The 18,280-nt window shown below is 45.4% G+C and overlaps 1 protein-coding gene across 1 annotated transcript in view; it reads right to left on the reverse strand.

Moving 5' to 3' along the window:
* Positions 1–18,280, reverse strand: part of snd1 (staphylococcal nuclease and tudor domain containing 1) — a 135,744-nt gene that overhangs the window by 47,407 nt on the left and 70,057 nt on the right. Inside the window, exon 17 of the mRNA XM_079294702.1 lies at positions 4,095–4,283. Within this exon, the coding sequence (XP_079150828.1) occupies positions 4,095–4,283 (189 nt within the window). The remainder of the gene's footprint in view (positions 1–4,094; positions 4,284–18,280) is intronic.

Genomic DNA, 18,280 nt, shown 5'->3' on the forward strand with positions numbered 1-18,280 from the left:
GAGTGGAGTATAAGGAACAGCAGCGCGAGCTCCTCCTGGCTTTATGCTTCCGAGGGATTTTATTTTCCTCTCACAAAGGGTACAAGTCATTCAGCTGCCGAATGAGTTAGGCCACAGACCACAATCCAGACCAAAGAAGGAACCGTCCTCCACGATACAAAAAACTGGAAGGCAGCTGAGGGGAACAAGGGCATGACACAGGGCATCTGAGAAGACAGTAATCCGGTTAATAAGGAGGCATTCAAAGATGATTAATTGAACGAGCAGTGGAAGAAAAAAAAGGGGGGGGGGAGTGAAGAGGGTGAGCATACCGTATGTGCACTGAAGAGGTTAAAAAGAGACAGTGGGCTGAGCAGGGCTGAAGGAAAAGGGGGCGGGCGGTGATGAAAGGAAGAGGGTCCTGTGACATGAGAGGTCTTTAACAGGGGTTGTCATATCCTCTTTCTTTCGCCATTCACTCTCTTTTCCATCTTCCTTTCTTCCACTCAGAGACCCATCAGAGTGTGTTGATCTCCTTCAAGGTTGGGTAATTACAGGGTAAAAAACCAACAACCTTGCTCAACAGAAAAGCACAGTCTGGTTATTATGGAGGGCCCATTGTTGACGACCCTGTTCATAATTGGGCCAGCATGTTTCCTTCTTCTGCCTGGTAACAGCTATTAGGTTATCGGAGGATGGATAAAAGCTCAGACTTGCAGAGACGTCCCTCTCATCACACCACCGCCTCATTGTCTTTCGTTGTTTTGTTTCTACATTTTTAAGACAAAGCGTCCTTTTGAGGCACAACCGAATATTGACAGGCTACACCTGATCGGAACCTAAATGAAAGATATGAAAGTCTCCGCAGTCAAAAAAAAACCAAAACGCTCCCAACACACTTTGAGCCAAACTGCTGCTATCTTGTCAAAATGTATTTTACTCAGCTGCAGCATGGGAATACTGGAACATCATACGAGTCGCTGCAATGAGTCGTCTCGTATCACAAAGACAGAATGCAGTGGCTGTTTTTTTCTGCAACAACTCGTGTTTGCAGAGTTGCCTGGTAAGCAAGAATTTGTTTCTCTACCCCTAGGAGCATCCATGTATATACACAAGAATGCTTTTGCAAAGAACAGCCAGGAGACTTAAGAAGAGGGCATGAGCAGCGCTTGGCAACAACCTACTCATTGTGAAGAGAACTTGAAATTAACGCGCCGTCTGTCAGGTTCTGTGTTGTAGCGGAATGGTGTTAACTTCGGCGCCCAGAGCACAACAATGGGTTCTGACAGGGCGACACACTTTAGAGAGATTAATGTAAACAATAGCTTTGCTATAAATAAGCGTAATAGGGGAGCAGAATTAGGAACGCGCCCGGGCCTACAACTTGAGCCCTCAGCATGCGTTTGCTGTGAGGACCGTTACTAAATATTGTTGCTGATGCGCCAGATTAAAATCTGCTGAGCACTGGAAAAAGGCTCCTTCCTCAAACCCTTTGGAATGCTTAATTTAGAACACAATCACTTTGTCCCATTGGTCTCATTGTAGCAAAAGCTCATATTCACTTAAGTCACTCGACCGAAGCAGTTTTGGTTCAGGATGCTCCTGCAGAAAGGCCCGATCCCTGTTGTTGCCCTGGCTCCCTGCTGGACCACCGACGCAAACTTTTCTTTAATGAGTGCGTGCGCGTGTGTGCGTACACACACACACACACACACACACGCACACCCTCTGAGTCCACTTTATTACGACAACCTTGTTTTGTGGTAGGGACGCCTGACACAGCAGTACCACTGATGTCTTCCATATCCACAGCCGTAGGGCCAGTAAAGAGAGGGCAATGAGAAAAGAGGAAGAACGGGAGGGAGGGGGGAGGAGATGCGATCTGCCCTACCTAGCCTCAGCATCCCACACACAGACAAAGACCAACCGATGACTTCAAAAGAGAAAGACAGGGGGGGTAAAAAACATTTCCAAGCGCTCAGCTGTTCTCGAGATGGTCTCTACGGGTTAATTAGAACAGCGAGTCCCACCTCATCTGCCTTCAAGTTGCAGACGATGCATTCACGCGCACATACAAGCAAGTTGCCTGTGCTCCGTGAGCACAACACCCTCTCTCCACTGCACCATGCACAAACATGTCGGGCTGCGGTTGATCGGCGCACCGGGTGCCCGTGGATGAGCTAGCATCAAACACAATCAGCGTCCGTCTGGTGACCTCAAGTCAGAACCTCGTGGTGGAAGTCCGTCATTTAACTTTTAAAGAAGGAGCATCCACCCAACACAGTCTCACAAACTCCCGTGGGAAACACAGGCCTCGTTACGTTTACCCTTCATTAAAAATCGAACATGTTATGCCCTCAATGTCACGTCGGTTTTCCCCTGCGTTCCCCAAAAATCGACATTTTTCAAGGTATTATATCAAAGTTAGATGTTGCAGTATGGTGACAACACTAGTCGGAACCACTAACTATGAACATGACAGATTAAAGAGAAGGGGGAAAAAAGAACACGGCCCCATCTTGGCCCTGGCAATACATCACGTTTATGTGGGTGGAAGAGGCATTTGTGTCTCCTTAAGGACCCAAATAGGTAGAAGTGAGTGGACGAGAGAGGGTAAAATAAACATGTAACAGAGATAGAGAGAACGAGGACAGGGGATGACAGCTGGCCGGGCGCTTCATGCATCTGGCAGGGGTGACTCGTGGAGCCATAATGAAGATTTCGGGGCGAGATCAGGATCAGTGTGAGAGATGCGTCCATCCATCAAAAGGACTCCCATTGAGGGAAGGAAGCGGCAATGATAACGGGGGGGGGGAATGTGAGGCTATTCTCACACCGATGGAGCGTCTCCACATTACTGTGGCTTTAACTAAAAAGGTATTGCCTGCATGATATTAATGCAGAAGCTGTTTATATCCAACGATTGATTGGGGGTGTCGAGCTAGATATTTTACCTTCATATGGATAAGAAAAAGCTCAGTTTTGTCTTAATGGAAGCCAAAGGTCGCAGCATCACCTGTCTTAATTGGCTGTCAGGCTGATGGGGGGGGGGGGGGGGGGGGGGGCTTTGCCTTTGACAAGGGCAGTGTGTGGAAGTTTCCAAGCGATAGATTGTAAAAGTTGCTGTCAAGGGAAGAGTTGGTTGCGTTTGTTTGTTCACGTATTGGAACAGAGAGCTTTACGTTTCCTCCCCTCGGCTCTGATCCTCATTCCCGTTGACTGCATCTTTACCTCTACAAATGAACCGCTAACACACACACACACACACTGATGGCTAGTCGTGTAGCTTGCAATACGTTGGAATGCACTCTTGACAGAGACGGTTTAATGCAGCACAGACTTAAATACGTCTCCAGGCAGCCAGACCTGGTACACCAGAGACCAGGGACGTGAGAGGCTGCAAAAGTTCATCCTGATCTGGTACCTTCTGGGATGCTGGATGCGGTGACAAGGTTCAGTTTTTGCTATATAGCGCCCGAGAAACATAACATCCTGGCCTGTGCTGGGTGATAATGCTATGACCGAAATGTATCTTGAGCGTTAACCTTTTCTAATACAATGATAGACGTCACGCTGGATATCCAACATTACTTTAAAAGGAGTCAGTCACCCACAAAATAACCATTTGTATTTCAAATTACACTTTTTCTTTCGTGCCTCCACGGTGAACGGAGAATCTGACAACGGACAAGAGTAAACCCCTGATGAATTGAAGTAGGGTCCAGGTTTAACAACAGCAAAACTATATCAAAAAACCTTTTACAAACTCACACAACTCGTGCAGGAAAATGAAAGTCTTGTTGATCTAGTCTTATGCTCACTTCTTCCCAAACATTCATTTTCACCAGAATCTTTCACTTTAAAAACACTTCTGCCACAACCGTCTCATGCCTGTGCATGTGTGCAAGAAAAAAACTAAGTTTTCTTCAAGAATTCAAGATATAACACTGAGTAATTGATCTACGAATAGTCATTTTAAGGGTGAAGTATTCCTTTGTTGAATGTGTCTAAATAAATGGAGGTGTTTCTTTGTGTAACTTGGGAGTGTGGTCATCACGTTGATAAAGAGGATGTGCAGTAGCTGCAGCTCTTTGCAGCATGCAGACGAGTCTTACCTTCTCCTTCCTCTCTCGGCACGCCTCCTCTGCTGAGACCAGGGTTTTGTAGTAGGTGCTGCGCTCGGCCGTGAAGTGGACCTTGGACAGAGCGCTTTCCACCAGCGCCACCGACAGATTCAGGCCCTCGATGTGCAGCCAGCCGATGAAGTTCCCCGCTTTGTCCATGCTCTCCACTTCAACCTCCACCTGGAACAGAGCAGAGGAAGGGGATGGGCCAAGTTAGTGTTCTGTGCTCCAAGATTAGGTTGGAGATTCAATTACACCACTGATTTTAAATAGACCCATCAATGGAGACCCGTGAGCTCTGTATTGATTCGGTAACACACACACACACACACACACTGTCCCGTTCCTTTGTTGTGGATCAGAGTCTTCAATCGGAGCAACTTCTGTGTCAATTTGCGAACACTAAAACGCTCAACTGTAGAAACCCCAAAGGTCTGCACAAACTGTTAGTGTTGCGTATGCACTTCAACATTAATTAAAGAAATATTGCCTTCCGACCATTTTTTTTTTTTTTGTCATGTAAATCATTTGCAATTAGTGACAGCAAAGTTGCAATTCCCTGAAGTTAACAAATGAGGGCAGTGAAAGCGCCGAACCCTGCTGACCCGGAAAGATCTCCCAACATCTCCCACGATGGACTAGAACCAAATTCTGCCTATTCAGGCTAATTATCTATTCATTACATTGTGTTTCATAAGTGATGGACGACCAGGGGAAAGAAGAGAGCGAGAGAGGGGGAAAAAAAATCAATCGATTTCTTTTTCTCCTACTCTAAAGCCTCAGTCAGCGAGAAAGTGAGAGGGCAGGTGTGCGGGAGCGATAGGGAGAAGTCAAGCGATTAAGACTCGGGCTGCTTAGCCCTTCAGCCACCAGGGAAATCTGAGGGGAATTAAGTTTGTAAACTGCTCGGCCTTGTTCTCAACTAAAGTAAAACGCTTCCATTAATGAATGCATAATCTGCTCTTTTATAAAGCTCAAAACTGACAACCTAGGCATATAGCGGCGACGTACGTATAGTTCCACTTTCTACTTGGCAGAGTGGAAAATGACTACAAGGTGCGACAACAGTGGCACATCAATGCAACAATGCCTCAAAGAATACAACAAGCGTCTCTTATTTGTATCCAAAAGTATATATCATGTACAAAAGAAGCAGTTTTGTATTATATAATAATATTAATAATAATAGGTAATGTACTGGAAAGACTCCCTGAATTACAAAAGAGCAGCCAGGACATTCGTCTACCCTCTCAGGTCCCGACCGCGATACAATCGAAGTTCACGCATACCTCATCTGCCTTCCGTTTAATCTGCTTCTTACCCTCCTTCTCCGCTATCTCAGACACTCACCCCATTTTTATCTCTCTTTGTCTGTAAGTGCAGAGGCTTTTACAGCAGCACTGGTCCTCCGAGCATTTTGAATGTCAAAATGGGCGAGCGCTGGAAAAAAAAACAACAAAAAAAAGGGTCTAGAACGGCTAGAACCTACTTAACGGTCACCAACTGCCACGAAGGCAGCAAATCGGAAAAACAACTAAAATAAAAACACTGACAGCCAAACAGAACGCTCACACACTCGCTGGGGAAAATGCCATGGAGGGGAAATAAAGAGCTCCAGTGGTGTCATCACGGTTCAGAGGGGGACATTACACACTCAAACGTCCCGTTTGCCTGTTTGCGTTCCATATGTCTGATGATTTACAGTCCTCGTGCGAAAGCTCTCCACATCATTCCACAGAGAGTTCGGTGAGGATGCAGGAAGATATCGCGAGGTCAAGGAGATATATTCTCTCTCTCTCTCCTGTGCATACATACGTTTGGCTCGAGGAAAACAGAAGTGTCCTGTAACAACTAGATAAATGTGATGAATGTAACGACCATGTGGAGAAATCACACAGCAGGACAAGGCGCATCAATCACGCTTTCAATGGGGTCAGACGTAAACATGTGACGTGCAGAGATGACAACAGACAGAGGAGGTGAAGATACGCTGAGGGGAGGGAACGGGTCAAGTTATATTATTGGCAACAAAGATGTGTTTCGATTATTTTAAAACTTAGAAGTCTTAGTTCACCCAGATCACTTGTCATTTACACTCTGCCAACCTTACAAGAAGGAAATTAGCCTTTGACTGGAGGTGTGGCGAGCGTGTGCACAGTTTTTATAATACACACACACACAGTGTTGCATTACACCACAAGCAGACATTTCAGCTCAACTAATTAGTCATTCGATCCAAAACAAGTCGCATCTGTTGTCGTATTTATCTTCATAGGATAGAGCCATACACAGACTGAAGTCAGAAAAAATGATATGTAAATGATAACCCTTGGGTGGCCAATATCTTGAAAGCATCATGAAATAAAATGAAGCTGGCGTCCCACCAGGCAGTGGGGACGAGATGAGACGCGCTAATAGAAGGGTCAAATGGGAAATTGAGGAGGAACACGTGAATTCATGAAAAAAAAAAAGAGTGGAGGCCCAATTTCCCGCTGGCAGATTAAGATCAACTTGGAGCAGCTGTAGACTCATGGCAGGATTGCAGAGTGTTGGTACGATATGTTGCACTGAATTGGAAAAATGGATCGACAACAGCTCGTTTATCCAGCGAGCAACCATTGCCAATAATGACAACTTAATGATTCCTAATCTGCTTTAAGGCGGTTGAATTATTTGTTTTTTACACATTTAAAAAAAAAATACTTTTATTCATTACTCTGCCGTTCTTCAGCTTTGTCTGTGTTTAAGTTGTAGTATTTCTAGTTTTTTTAGAAAAGGATACATTACTTTCAAATACTGCTGAGATCTGTTAAGTCATTACCAGCATTTTTTTATTTTTAAATTAAATGATTACTCAAGCAAATAATCAATAGAACCATCTATAATTAAAAAACACAAATAATCGAAATATATATATTAAAAGAAAATCATTTAAGGATTATAGCAACCCATGAGGAACTGCTACAGTGCAAACATCCCTCCCATATGCTTCCCTACTTTGCGTGAAGACAGAGTGCCGCAGCAGAGCTCAGGAGCCAGATCTGAAGTCTCACTCTCTCACTCACACAGACACACACACGAGCTGCTTATCCATTTAAAGTAAATAGCTTGGGTTACATCGTGGAGAGGACAGGTGAGGCGGAGTGGAAACTGCTTTGAGTAGAGCCCAGATGGTTCCCAGCGGAGGCTTCCTCCGAGCCAAAATGGCTCCCGCCGGAGCACAAATGGGCTCTGGTAATCTCATAAACGCTGGGATTGTGTCGACACAGTGGACGGGATAGAGGAGAAGGCAAAATAGCGCACACACACACACACACACACACAGAGCCATGCACGTGTGCGTGCGGGCACATACTCATGCGCAGTCATTCTCAACTACAAAAGACAAAGCCATTGAAGGGAAACCTGGCCCTAGGGCACGTTTGAAAACTGCAGAAGATTTAATTCACTTAGCCGTTTGAAAGTGAAATAAATATATATATATATATATATATATATTTTTTTAAAGACTGTGGTAGGTGACACATGTCAGAGCCAAAACCTGCACTAAAAGAAAATGAAAGAACAGACGGGTTGGCAAGCAACAGGATTTTGTTTTTTTTTTAATCACCACATGCAAACAAAGCAAATTTTGGATACCTGGAGGAGAAAATAAAAGCTAATAGTAATAAGCAGAAGGTTAAGGAGAGCAGGGTGTGTCTTAGAATCCATGAGGTCGAAACCTGGCACACAGGTCAGAAGCTCAATTCAAGTATTGCTCTATGCATACATCATGTGCGATGCATTCTCTCACCGGAGAAACGGGAGCAGGGTATATACATAATGCAAGGCACCGAGGAGATTAATCTGTCAGTCAGCGCTTTCAATCATCACTCGCGGTAACTCTTTGCACTATTTAAATCAGAGTTTTACTGCATATTCCAATTACCGAGATCACAGCTATCACCGTCGAGATTTAAGTTTGCACGAGTCAAATTACGAGTCCTGGTCGTAAACGTTGAAAGGCAGAGACGAGGGGAGGGGGGGGGGATGCAAACATAGCATTTGTTATGCAAGTTTACTCCAGACTGCCGGCGTGTGAGAGAAAAGTGTGTGTGTGTGTGTGTGTGTATTTGCTTGTCAAAGAGGGCCCTGCAACGTGCAGATGCAAGCGGCGAACAAGCAGGGAAAACAGACGTTTTGGCACGTCTTCATTCATTCTCATTCAGCAACACGGCGGCGGCTGCTTTTACGGCTACTCTACTCTGCCACTTAGCTTTGGCTCTCTCAAATCTTTGTGCGTCCGCGTGTAGAAAATCAAAGATAAAAAAAAAATCAATCGTTTTTAAGTAGCAAGTCAAATGATGTAGGGCATAATATTTATGTGGGGGGGGGGGGGGTTTGCGCCTGCCTCAAGAGTATTTGAGATTTAGCGTGAGAGTGTAAATGTACCGTATGTCAGCACACTCGAGCCGATATGAGACGGCGAGGCCAAAATAACCGACTGTAACCGAGAGTGCCGTCATCAGTGTTTTCATTCCTCTCCATCATCTCCCTCGTCACCATGACTCAGAGAACACAAATGCGACAGGCGGGACAGACGGAAAGTCAAGACACAGAAAAATGAAAGAAAAAGAAAGAAGGACTCGAGTCACTCCCACCAACAGCCCTTTGCTCATCCAGCAGAATAAGCCATTCATCAAACTGAGCCTTGGAGAAGATTGAGGGAGTGTGGTGTGTGTGTGTGTGTGTGTGTGTGTGTGTGTGCGCGCTGTGGGGCAAAAGGATCAAACCTCCTCTAAGCAATGAATGATCCTAAGCTCTAGATCGGAGGTGCAAAGTGGGGCGAAAGAGGAAAAATGGAGAACAATCAGATAATTCGCTAAACCTTAATTCATATGCATTGCCTTCCCTTTTCAAAATTTTTTTTTAAATCAATGGCTCTGGACACTTCGTTCAGAGTCATGAATGTTGCATGAAGAAGACAGTTTGTCCTCATCATGGGCACATGTGGATTTAAGCAGAAAAAGCTGAGCACTGACAGCTCCGCCTCACTGCCTTCAGACCAGTCTTGTGTGAAAACTCCATTTAGGGGTATGAACGGCCCCCATCCTACAAAAGAGCAACATCTCTCAATGCTGCCCCTCATGCTGGCTTATATGGATTTTTTTCTTTTTCTAAGTGGACACACAGAGCTCCTTCTAAATGATACATCTGAACCCTCAAGCAAGACGTACATCCACAACTCAGATTTCAACCACAAATCAATACCTCTGGAAGGTGTTTCCTGTTGGGCGGCGATAATTAATCACAGTTAAATTGAAAAATTTAATGAAAGTGTCCAGGGCGACATAGGATCAGGAGGAGGGGGCAAAATAAATAAACTGATAACTACTACGAAGCAATAAATACACCATTAGTGTGACAGAGTAGCTACGAGTCATGACAGCTACGTAAAAGGGAACTCGCTTACGTGCGTGTGTGTGTGTGTGTGTGTGCTGATAGGTGTGTAATTGTTTGCCAGACAGCAGGAATAACATCTCAGCAGCGCTGTCACGGTTTTGTGAGGGCACTGACGGTGTGGACAGCGCTAACCAGAGAGAAACAGCGTCCTAAAAAAGGGGGAAAGATAAGAAAAATGACAAGCTGCTGAAAGTCGGTGTTCTAACGCCCTGAAGCTGTTTACATAGAAGCGCTGTCATTCGGTTCAAAGACGCGCGGCGTGTCACCCTCTGAAAAATATTCCCACAGTCCATTATCTATAATGCATGTCCATTACTAAGGTCCATAAACTACTAATGGAACATATTAGTCGTGAGGAAACAGGGTCGTATGCTAATAAGTCCCTCAAAATAAACAGCAGCGATTCAAATATAGGCACTTTTTTCTTTTTTGAGGTGTTTTTACCCTGAAGTCCTCCTGACAAAGAGACCTCAAACTAACAAAAGGCCGGTCTTTCTTAAGTGCTACACTTCCTAAGTACATATCGCATGAGTACGACATGGCTAAATGCGTTGGCATGTCGCTGTGGTAAAAATCGACTGAGGAAAGGGCCGAGAAGTTCCGGAAAGGAATCTATGAGTATAGATTCCTTCTCTTCAAAGAAAGAAAGAGCGGGATGGGGAGACACAGACGAATAAATGAATGAATTTAATTTAACAAACCGCTATTGATCCCTTAATGCCGCGGATCAGCCAGGGATGTAAATAGCGTGTTAATGGGGCCTGTAATTAAAAAAAGAAAATGCTCAGACGCAGAGAACAGACGCAGCCAGTAAAGAAATGTGGGCTGGGGAGCCGATGACTCGTGAAGCCCCCACTGCTAAAACAAAAAAGGGGGAATTACGACCAGAGAGGGTGAAAGAGGTCACTAACCATCGAACCGTGGGCATTTAGAGCCGTCCTGTTTCTATCGACAGCAGTTTAAATGATTGACCTATTTTAAACACACAAAACCAAATCACATTGAAAGACACTGGGGGAATCAGAGGTAAAAAAAAAAAAAGAGGAAGAGAATAGTCTACTATTCAGTAAAATGTTTGGTTAGCGATGAGATTTCCATTCATCACAATGCCCACACAAAACATCTTCTAAAAACCTGGATGTGGACTGCCGGTACAATATCAGCAACCCAAGGCCGGCGGGACCTTTAGAATGAAATGAGGTTGGAAGAGGTGAAGCTTCCCTGTTTGCCGTCCTAAGCCGGTAGGACTCCTGTGTGTGTGCGCGGGTTATTGACCGACCCAGCTTTGGGAATCTAAGCTCCAGGCCGAGAGCCAAACCTCTGGCACCGATTCCAGACCGGGTTGGTTCATTAACCGTCGGACAGACTGCTATTTGTCAGATGTTGATCAAGCTAAGCCTGGGAACGGGAGGTTGTGAAATATGCCGGTAAAATCATGCAAAAATGATTTCCAAGCAAGTGTCTCTAAATGTCCAAAAAAGAAAAGAGGGATACGCGGTTAAAGTTGTCAAAACTAAAAGGAGTAAAACTGAGAGGGTTTGTGTGAACCAGCGCATCAAACAACTGTTAATACTATACTTTACATTCAGCAAGTTAGTATTAATAAGCAGCAATCAAAATGTCAGATGATTAACACTATTATGTAACTGTAAGCAGATATCAGGACACTGTTTATCTATCAATGCATGTTCAAAATACACTAAAAAACAATTATATCGGCTTACAACTACATTATAGTGTGTCATAAAGGGTATGTTACATCAACGTCAGTTGCAGGTTGCTGTCCGTTGGTGGCATAGGGAGAGCTTTCATTCAAAAGAGGGCTTTGAAAGACGTATGAAGCCTTCACAGAAAAGCAGTCGGAGCAAAGATGTAGAGAGAGGAAAAGCAGAGGTCAATAGTGAGTCGATCAGAGCGGGTGTCCTCTGCGAATGAATAAAATGATCGATTATGGAGAGAACTTTTTTAACTTACTCACGCCCCACACCCAAACCACAGCATGTACAACAACTGCACACCATAGGGGTTCGACAAGCACCGACACAATGAAAGGGTCAGAGGCATCGAGTAATGCAAGACCTCTGGCTATGTAATGACCGACGACATTCAACATCACTATGTGCCCTGACGGATCAATAGTGTTGATCCTTCAACTAACACACTGTGCATGGCTCGGGCCTCCCATTTGAGTCCATCACCTGGATCTCCCCCCCGAGTCCCGCGGTCTTGGTGTGAAGTCAAAAAAGAAAAACTAAGAGTCGGCAAAGCTAATCGTGCTAAACCTGTGGTTATATTAGTTTATAGATCCTCTGTTAGCCAGATGAAAGAACAGCACTAGAGGTAGCTGAGCGAGAGCTAGACCCCGTGTTGGGCCTCAACAGCCTGGTTATTAAAATCAATAGCAGCAATAACTACAATCCATCTCATTTTTAAAAGAGGAGCGACATGGCATGCCGGTCGATGAATATTGAGCGACATTTGTAATATTACTAATATCATATAATTCCCCTTAACTGGGCGCAGAGAAGGGTGCAGGTGGGAAAACACAAATTGAAATGGGCTGTAAGTTATTGAACAAACAAATGCCACGTAGCACTGTGAGAGTTATTACTTTGGAACTGTTTTCATATTGCGTCCACGCCACCTGGCTTCTACCGATCTAAATGGAAACAAAGGGTGGGGCTCAAAATGAATTGCAGCTCTGGACACGTTGGACACTAATTCGATTGTTAAGCATTTTTTCACACAGTTCCCAGAGATGCATTGTGTTCTGGGCTGAGACGCCCAGCGTCTTGAGGCCCTCGGGTATTGGGAAGCAACGGGAGGTAAGAGTCCAAATCCTCAAATCGCTGCCTGGAGCAGTGGATGATCGGTGGGAAGCAGTCAAGCCACATTGAGCACATTTAGGGGTGGTCCAAATGATTGGAGGGGGCATTAAGCCACATTACCTCCCAAAAATGACAGCGTTGCTTTCCTTCAGATCCATTTACAAATATACCTTTGAGTGCATAACCAATAAAGCCCGGCCATTATTTTGCAATCAGTGAGCAGTACAGCAGCAAGGAGGAGGAAATAACAATGACATGCCTTCGCTGAGCACTGCTTTAGCGTATATAGTCTCCTGAAAACAGAGGTGGCGACATGTGGAAATGCTTTGTTAAACCCTCTGTACAGTGATATCCACCACACGAGCGGCTGTGTCTTCACTCACTTGCCAGAGCTTTATTAATCAATCCAAGATTTTTTATAATGGGTTTTTAAATATTCATGATTCTGTGGCTGCGACGACCAAACCACGGTGAGGGCGCCATAGACGGCCCTGCGTAGAGAAAACAGTGGGGTGACAGGATTCTTCCATGTCGGTGCACAGACTGCTGTAGCTGATGAGGGCATTAAAGAACCTTTAGGGCTTCAGAGTTGGACAAAACCCAGCTGGACCATCAGAACTTGAGAAACCCAAAAAAAGTTCTTTATTCATGAAGTTTTTCTTTGATTCACAAGGAGAATGTTCCAAACGGAGGAATTTGGAACGGCACACCAAATCAGACAGACATGAAGATTATTCTCTTCTAGCCTACAGTGCGTACTAAAATGTCCAATTTCAAGTAATGCCTCAACACAAGCATTCTGTCAATGGAAAACTAAATCACTGTGAAAAATATTTCTACACCTTCTGGCATTGTGGCTGTGTTATTTGGACTTCAATGACCTCGAGAGGAGGGGGGGGGGGGGGGGGGGATGGCGGGTGAAAGCGAGACGGGCGAGGGACAATCATGGCCGGGCCCATCATCATTTGTCTTCGCCTCCTTTTCTATCCTCGTTCACCGGTTGACACGCCAAATGGCAGAGCCAGCCCGTGTCACTCAAAAAGCCATTTCTGTCCTCCCAGCCCCAGCCTGTGCTGACAGAGTGAGAGAATGAGGAAGAGGGGGGGGGAGAGAAAAAAAGGGGGGGGGTGGCGAGGACAAGAGCCGACAGGGGCATTTTTCAACATGGCTTTTTGTCAATTTCTGCGTGCTTGTCAAAATTAGAGAGGCAGTGCCCGGTTGCTAGGCCAGTTGTTAGGCAGTGGTTGAAGTTTGAGTGCGGGAAAAGTGGTGGAGACGAGCAACTGAAGAGGTGCTCCACGTTTCCATAAACGAGCAGTGAAGAGTCAACATCGCAAGTCCTATAGCTGGAGGCTATAGGACTTATAGACAGGAGGACATTGCAACTCCATCTCACCGCATTTAGTCTCGTTCAAAAGGAGAAAAGAACAGATCCAGGAGTGTAGACGTATACGCCTCCTGGTTTGAAGATTTGTCACTGTGAGGTATTCTAAGAGAGCGTATTATAGCCCGGCAAAATGAATCCATCATGTCAACAGGCAGTCAGAGATCATATAACCTTGTGACGAATCGTCCTATAATCATCCTTCCATTTTGGCAATCCAATTCAACCTCCGTGCAAGTTCAGTCACATAAATGGAAAACCGATGAGCAACAAATGAGATTGCGGATTGAGCTGGACGGTGTGTGGTTGTGTGGGGGGGGGAGACGGATTGAATCAAGTCATGCCTACTTAGGAGTCGAGCAGGTGAGTCGGTTGCTGGACTGAAAATGGCGATTCAATGGCAAATATGATTTGCCCATTTTCTTTCCAGTCTGACTGCAATAGTTCCTGCCCATGTTTTTTTAGGGACATGCTACATTACTGAACCACACTCTTGAATATATACGAGACAAGTATCAGAAGATTCCCTGCGTTGCGTTCAGCTTAAGAAAATAACTATCTCTATGGAAAGGCAAGCTTTTTCTTTTCTATCCTTTATTGTTCATAGTCGGCATGAGCCTTCAACTCACAACACCTTCAAGCTCGTTATCACCTTTTTTTCTGTCACTTTGTTCCCATCATCCCATTCCTCTTGTTTTCTCCTTTAATTTGGTGGAAGAAAAACAAGCCTGGGCCTCCAAACACCTCCATAATGAGGAGACAAGGGAGAGAAGGGGCTAACACTTGTGGAAGGAGATTGAGAGGGAGAGAGAGAGAGAGAAAAGCAAAAGTAGAAAAGCAAGGGATGGGAAGAGGACGGCGGAGAAAACTCACATGAGGCCACAAGTGACGAAAGAGTGTTGAAGGCGCCATTTATTTATTTTTCCGGCCCCACAAGACTACGGAAACGCAGATGCTGTTAATCAACGCGACCTCAGAGAGGACATGCACCGACTAGGAAATCAGCTCAGAGGTAGAGATGCAGGACAAACAATGAAAGAAGCAGAAGTTTAATTTAGATTTTCATTCATCACACACAGGATGGCTGGGCTGTACGACCCAAAATCCATATCGAGGTATCATTGAAATTTCACACAGTCACAATGTATATATTTATTATTGTACTTAAATGTTCCCTCTATTGACAGGATTTAAATGCATTTTGTATCTCCGGGACACAAACGGAAACATAACGTGTGAACGTGATTCAAATCACTTCAAGTAAAAGCTTTTAAACTACACATATTACACCAGATTCATTTCCTACACAGCTGGGTTCACTGAGGATAAGGAGAGCAGTGAGTGAGTCATGAATCAGTCAACAATGTCAGTATTGCGGGTGTATTCCCCTTTAAAAGCATCTTCAGGGCTGAGGCTTGTGTCAAAGCCGCAGCACAATTAACCGCTCCTTCCTTTTACTCGTGAAACACCTCGAGCAGGATTGTGAAGCGTGTGCGCAAAACAACATGGCTCATTCACAGCTCGACACGTTATAATGCGATCCAATACAATGGGAGCAGGATGCAGGAAGGCTGAGTCATTCGCCAACAAAAAGGGTATCCAACACTTCCTTCAGCCAAGCGATGTCACCAGTAACTTGGTTTGTCACAGTGTGCTGAAGGCATTTGTTGTCTTTTGCCATTTATAGTTCAGGTAAAAAGTTTCTCAAGCTACTGCAGTCCCCCAATCTTTGGCAAGTACTGTCACTATGTGCGTGTTAAAATGTGCTCGTGCGTCAGATAAAATCGGTTTAACAGACACACATCCACAGCGGGAACACACAAACGGCGTGTGATTGTTTCCTGATACATTTGGCTTAGAAAGCAGCCTCGTCTGCGGGAGAGCTTTTTTTAAACCACCAGGTGTGCGATGTGACAGTAGTGATCCAAACAGGATGGATAACGGCCACTTTAAAACAGGCAGCGGTGCACACACACACACACACACACTTCAAATTCAATTTCAACAACATGGCCACAGGCGACGGCAGACTCCCCGCTACTATGGAGTAACAAGCCACAACAATCCGGTGGCCAGCTCAACCCTCGACTGACTGCTTGAATACCCAACGAAGCCCATTTTAGGAAGTAAAGCCACATGGCCAATGCGTGTCCAACGGCTGTTGTCTCGCGGTGCTTCTGCTGAATGAATGAGGCGAGTGCTCAATCGTTTCCTCGGCAGAACATTTGAACCAATGTGTCTCAGTGGTTTCATCAATTTTCTTCAGACTTTTATTGCAGCGCACAGCTGAGCTACGAACAAATGGATGGCAGAACGGTGATGGGCAAGAAACAAAAACTAATTGCAGCTCTTGAAGAAGAGTGTCTAGACGGTGACGTCAGCAAAGCCAGTTTGTTAAATAAAAAACAGTCACACTTTGGCTGCAATGGTAATCATGACTACAGATGCAGTCTTTTCTTTAAAGTGACTTGCTGATTACAAATTGTCCCTGTTTTGTTTCAACAGGTTACTGAATGATCGCTGTATTTCTAATCATGGCCATTGTGAGTAAGAATTAGAGGCAAAAAACACACCCGCTGTATATCCAAATAATATCAGCACTATTTGGAAAAATTACCTCTCAACACAATCGCTCAATTTGGTTCCCCCATTGTTCGTTATTGAGCAAATCGAGCTCTGAAATACAGCGATAGGTTTCAAGTCAAAACTATAATTTTCCGCCGGATGTCAGACAATGAGCGTCAGGAAAAAGAAAGTGAAATCAATGTCCGCCATGGGAAATTGCCAATGTCCAGCTACAGTGCAAGTGACTCAGACTGAGTGAGGAGAGAATAGAGACAGAGTACCAGTGGGAGGACTGTAGTCAGTGGCCTGTGTGCACAAAATGTCAAATGTAAACATTTCCCTGCATTATAAAACCACAGGCATGCATCTGAGCACATGTGACTGGGCAATTATTTTCTCCAGATACGGGGGAGAGAGCAGAAACAATCTTGACATTGGGGGAGAGTGCGCGACGGTTACGAATCCATCGCGAGGACGATCTGCCGCTAACTGAGTTATTCTCTCGCGCAAAATAAGTGGCATTTATATTCAGGCGCCTAAAATCCTGCCATCTTCGAGAAGTGAAGCATGGCCGTAAATGGGTTTTTATCATAAAATTGCATTTTCCTGTGAAAAGCACAACGCGCATAAGCCTGTCCGAACACTGCTGGGAACACGGAGTATCAAAACTGCAGCCGATTGGCCTTTTTTGTTTTTTGTTGCGTTCTGCTCAGCAAAAAGGAAAAAAGTGCTCGCTCCCAAACAAATCACGCCTGTTCCATGCCGTGCGGATGTACCAGTAACCGTTACGTCGTCGTCATCAGAATGCATGTGAGCAGAAAGCGTGCAAGCTCACAGCACATGCATCGACACACAAACTCACGTCAGCCGGATGTCTACCCTCCGCTAGTCACCAGTTTCCTCTCCCCTCTCCCACCATTGCTCAGGGCAGGCCGACCACACCGGTTTTAATCCCCAAAGCTACACAGAAGTGCTAACATGCAAAAGGGGATGACAGGCAAAGTACGACCGTGTGGGGAAGCGTGTCTCGGATTGGCCTGCATTGGCGAGCATTCACACAACAGCTAGATGTAGAATAAAGCCACTTCCATGAAGCAGACTCAGGGCGTTTCCCCCCCCCCCAATCTAGATCACTTCTACGACTAAATATTCAATATAGTCGGGTTACTGTCAGGTGTACGGCACTGGCGCCGCGCCTCTCTTTCACCGACGCCCCTGTTTCCCCTCTCGCGTCTTCACCCACACATGTCGGCGTGCGTGGCGGTGCTGTGGAGAACTCGATCGACATCCTACCCTCAGCTGTCCTTAGTGACTGTAAGCGGACTGTGTGGGAGGACTGCCTCTGAGAGAATGGACTGCTGTGTTATTGACTTTACAATTTAGAAAGTGCTGCGTGCTGCTTCCCCCCCCTCCCCCTTCCTTCCTTTCATAGCCTGGGACCCTGCTGGCCTCTCAGTTGCAGTCTACGATATCCGTGATTGGAAAAAAAAATAAACATTTAAGCAAGGTCACAGGGCTAGGAGTTAAGGGGGGGGGGGGCTTTTTCAGTTGACCCATATCCCCTTTCCTTAACCTAAACGTATACTTTGTGTCTCACATTACTTCCCACCTTCAGTCCACGGTGGCCTAGCAATAATGTAGACATCCACTCGGGTGTCTGTTTCTCACCCTTCAGCCGTCCCTCTCCTGAACTGTCACCTGCCTGCTTGGCTGGACAGCTGCCGGAGTGTCGTATAGTCGGGAGTCTGCGCCGAACATTTGACGCTGTGCTGGCTGCGCTCGTAGATTAGACACACTTAGCTTGGCTTTCCCAAATCCCCCGGTGTGTGGGGAGAGTGACGGAGGCAGAGAGACAGCGGATATTACACGGGAAAATAAATAATAACAACCGGCTGGGGAGGTGAGTACTCGCATTAGAGGAATGGACACACAAAAAAGCATCTCCAGTACACACACAC

Source organism: Melanostigma gelatinosum (assembly GCF_949748355.1).
Source record: "Melanostigma gelatinosum genome assembly, chromosome: 22".
Classification (NCBI taxonomy): domain Eukaryota; kingdom Metazoa; phylum Chordata; class Actinopteri; order Perciformes; family Zoarcidae; genus Melanostigma; species Melanostigma gelatinosum.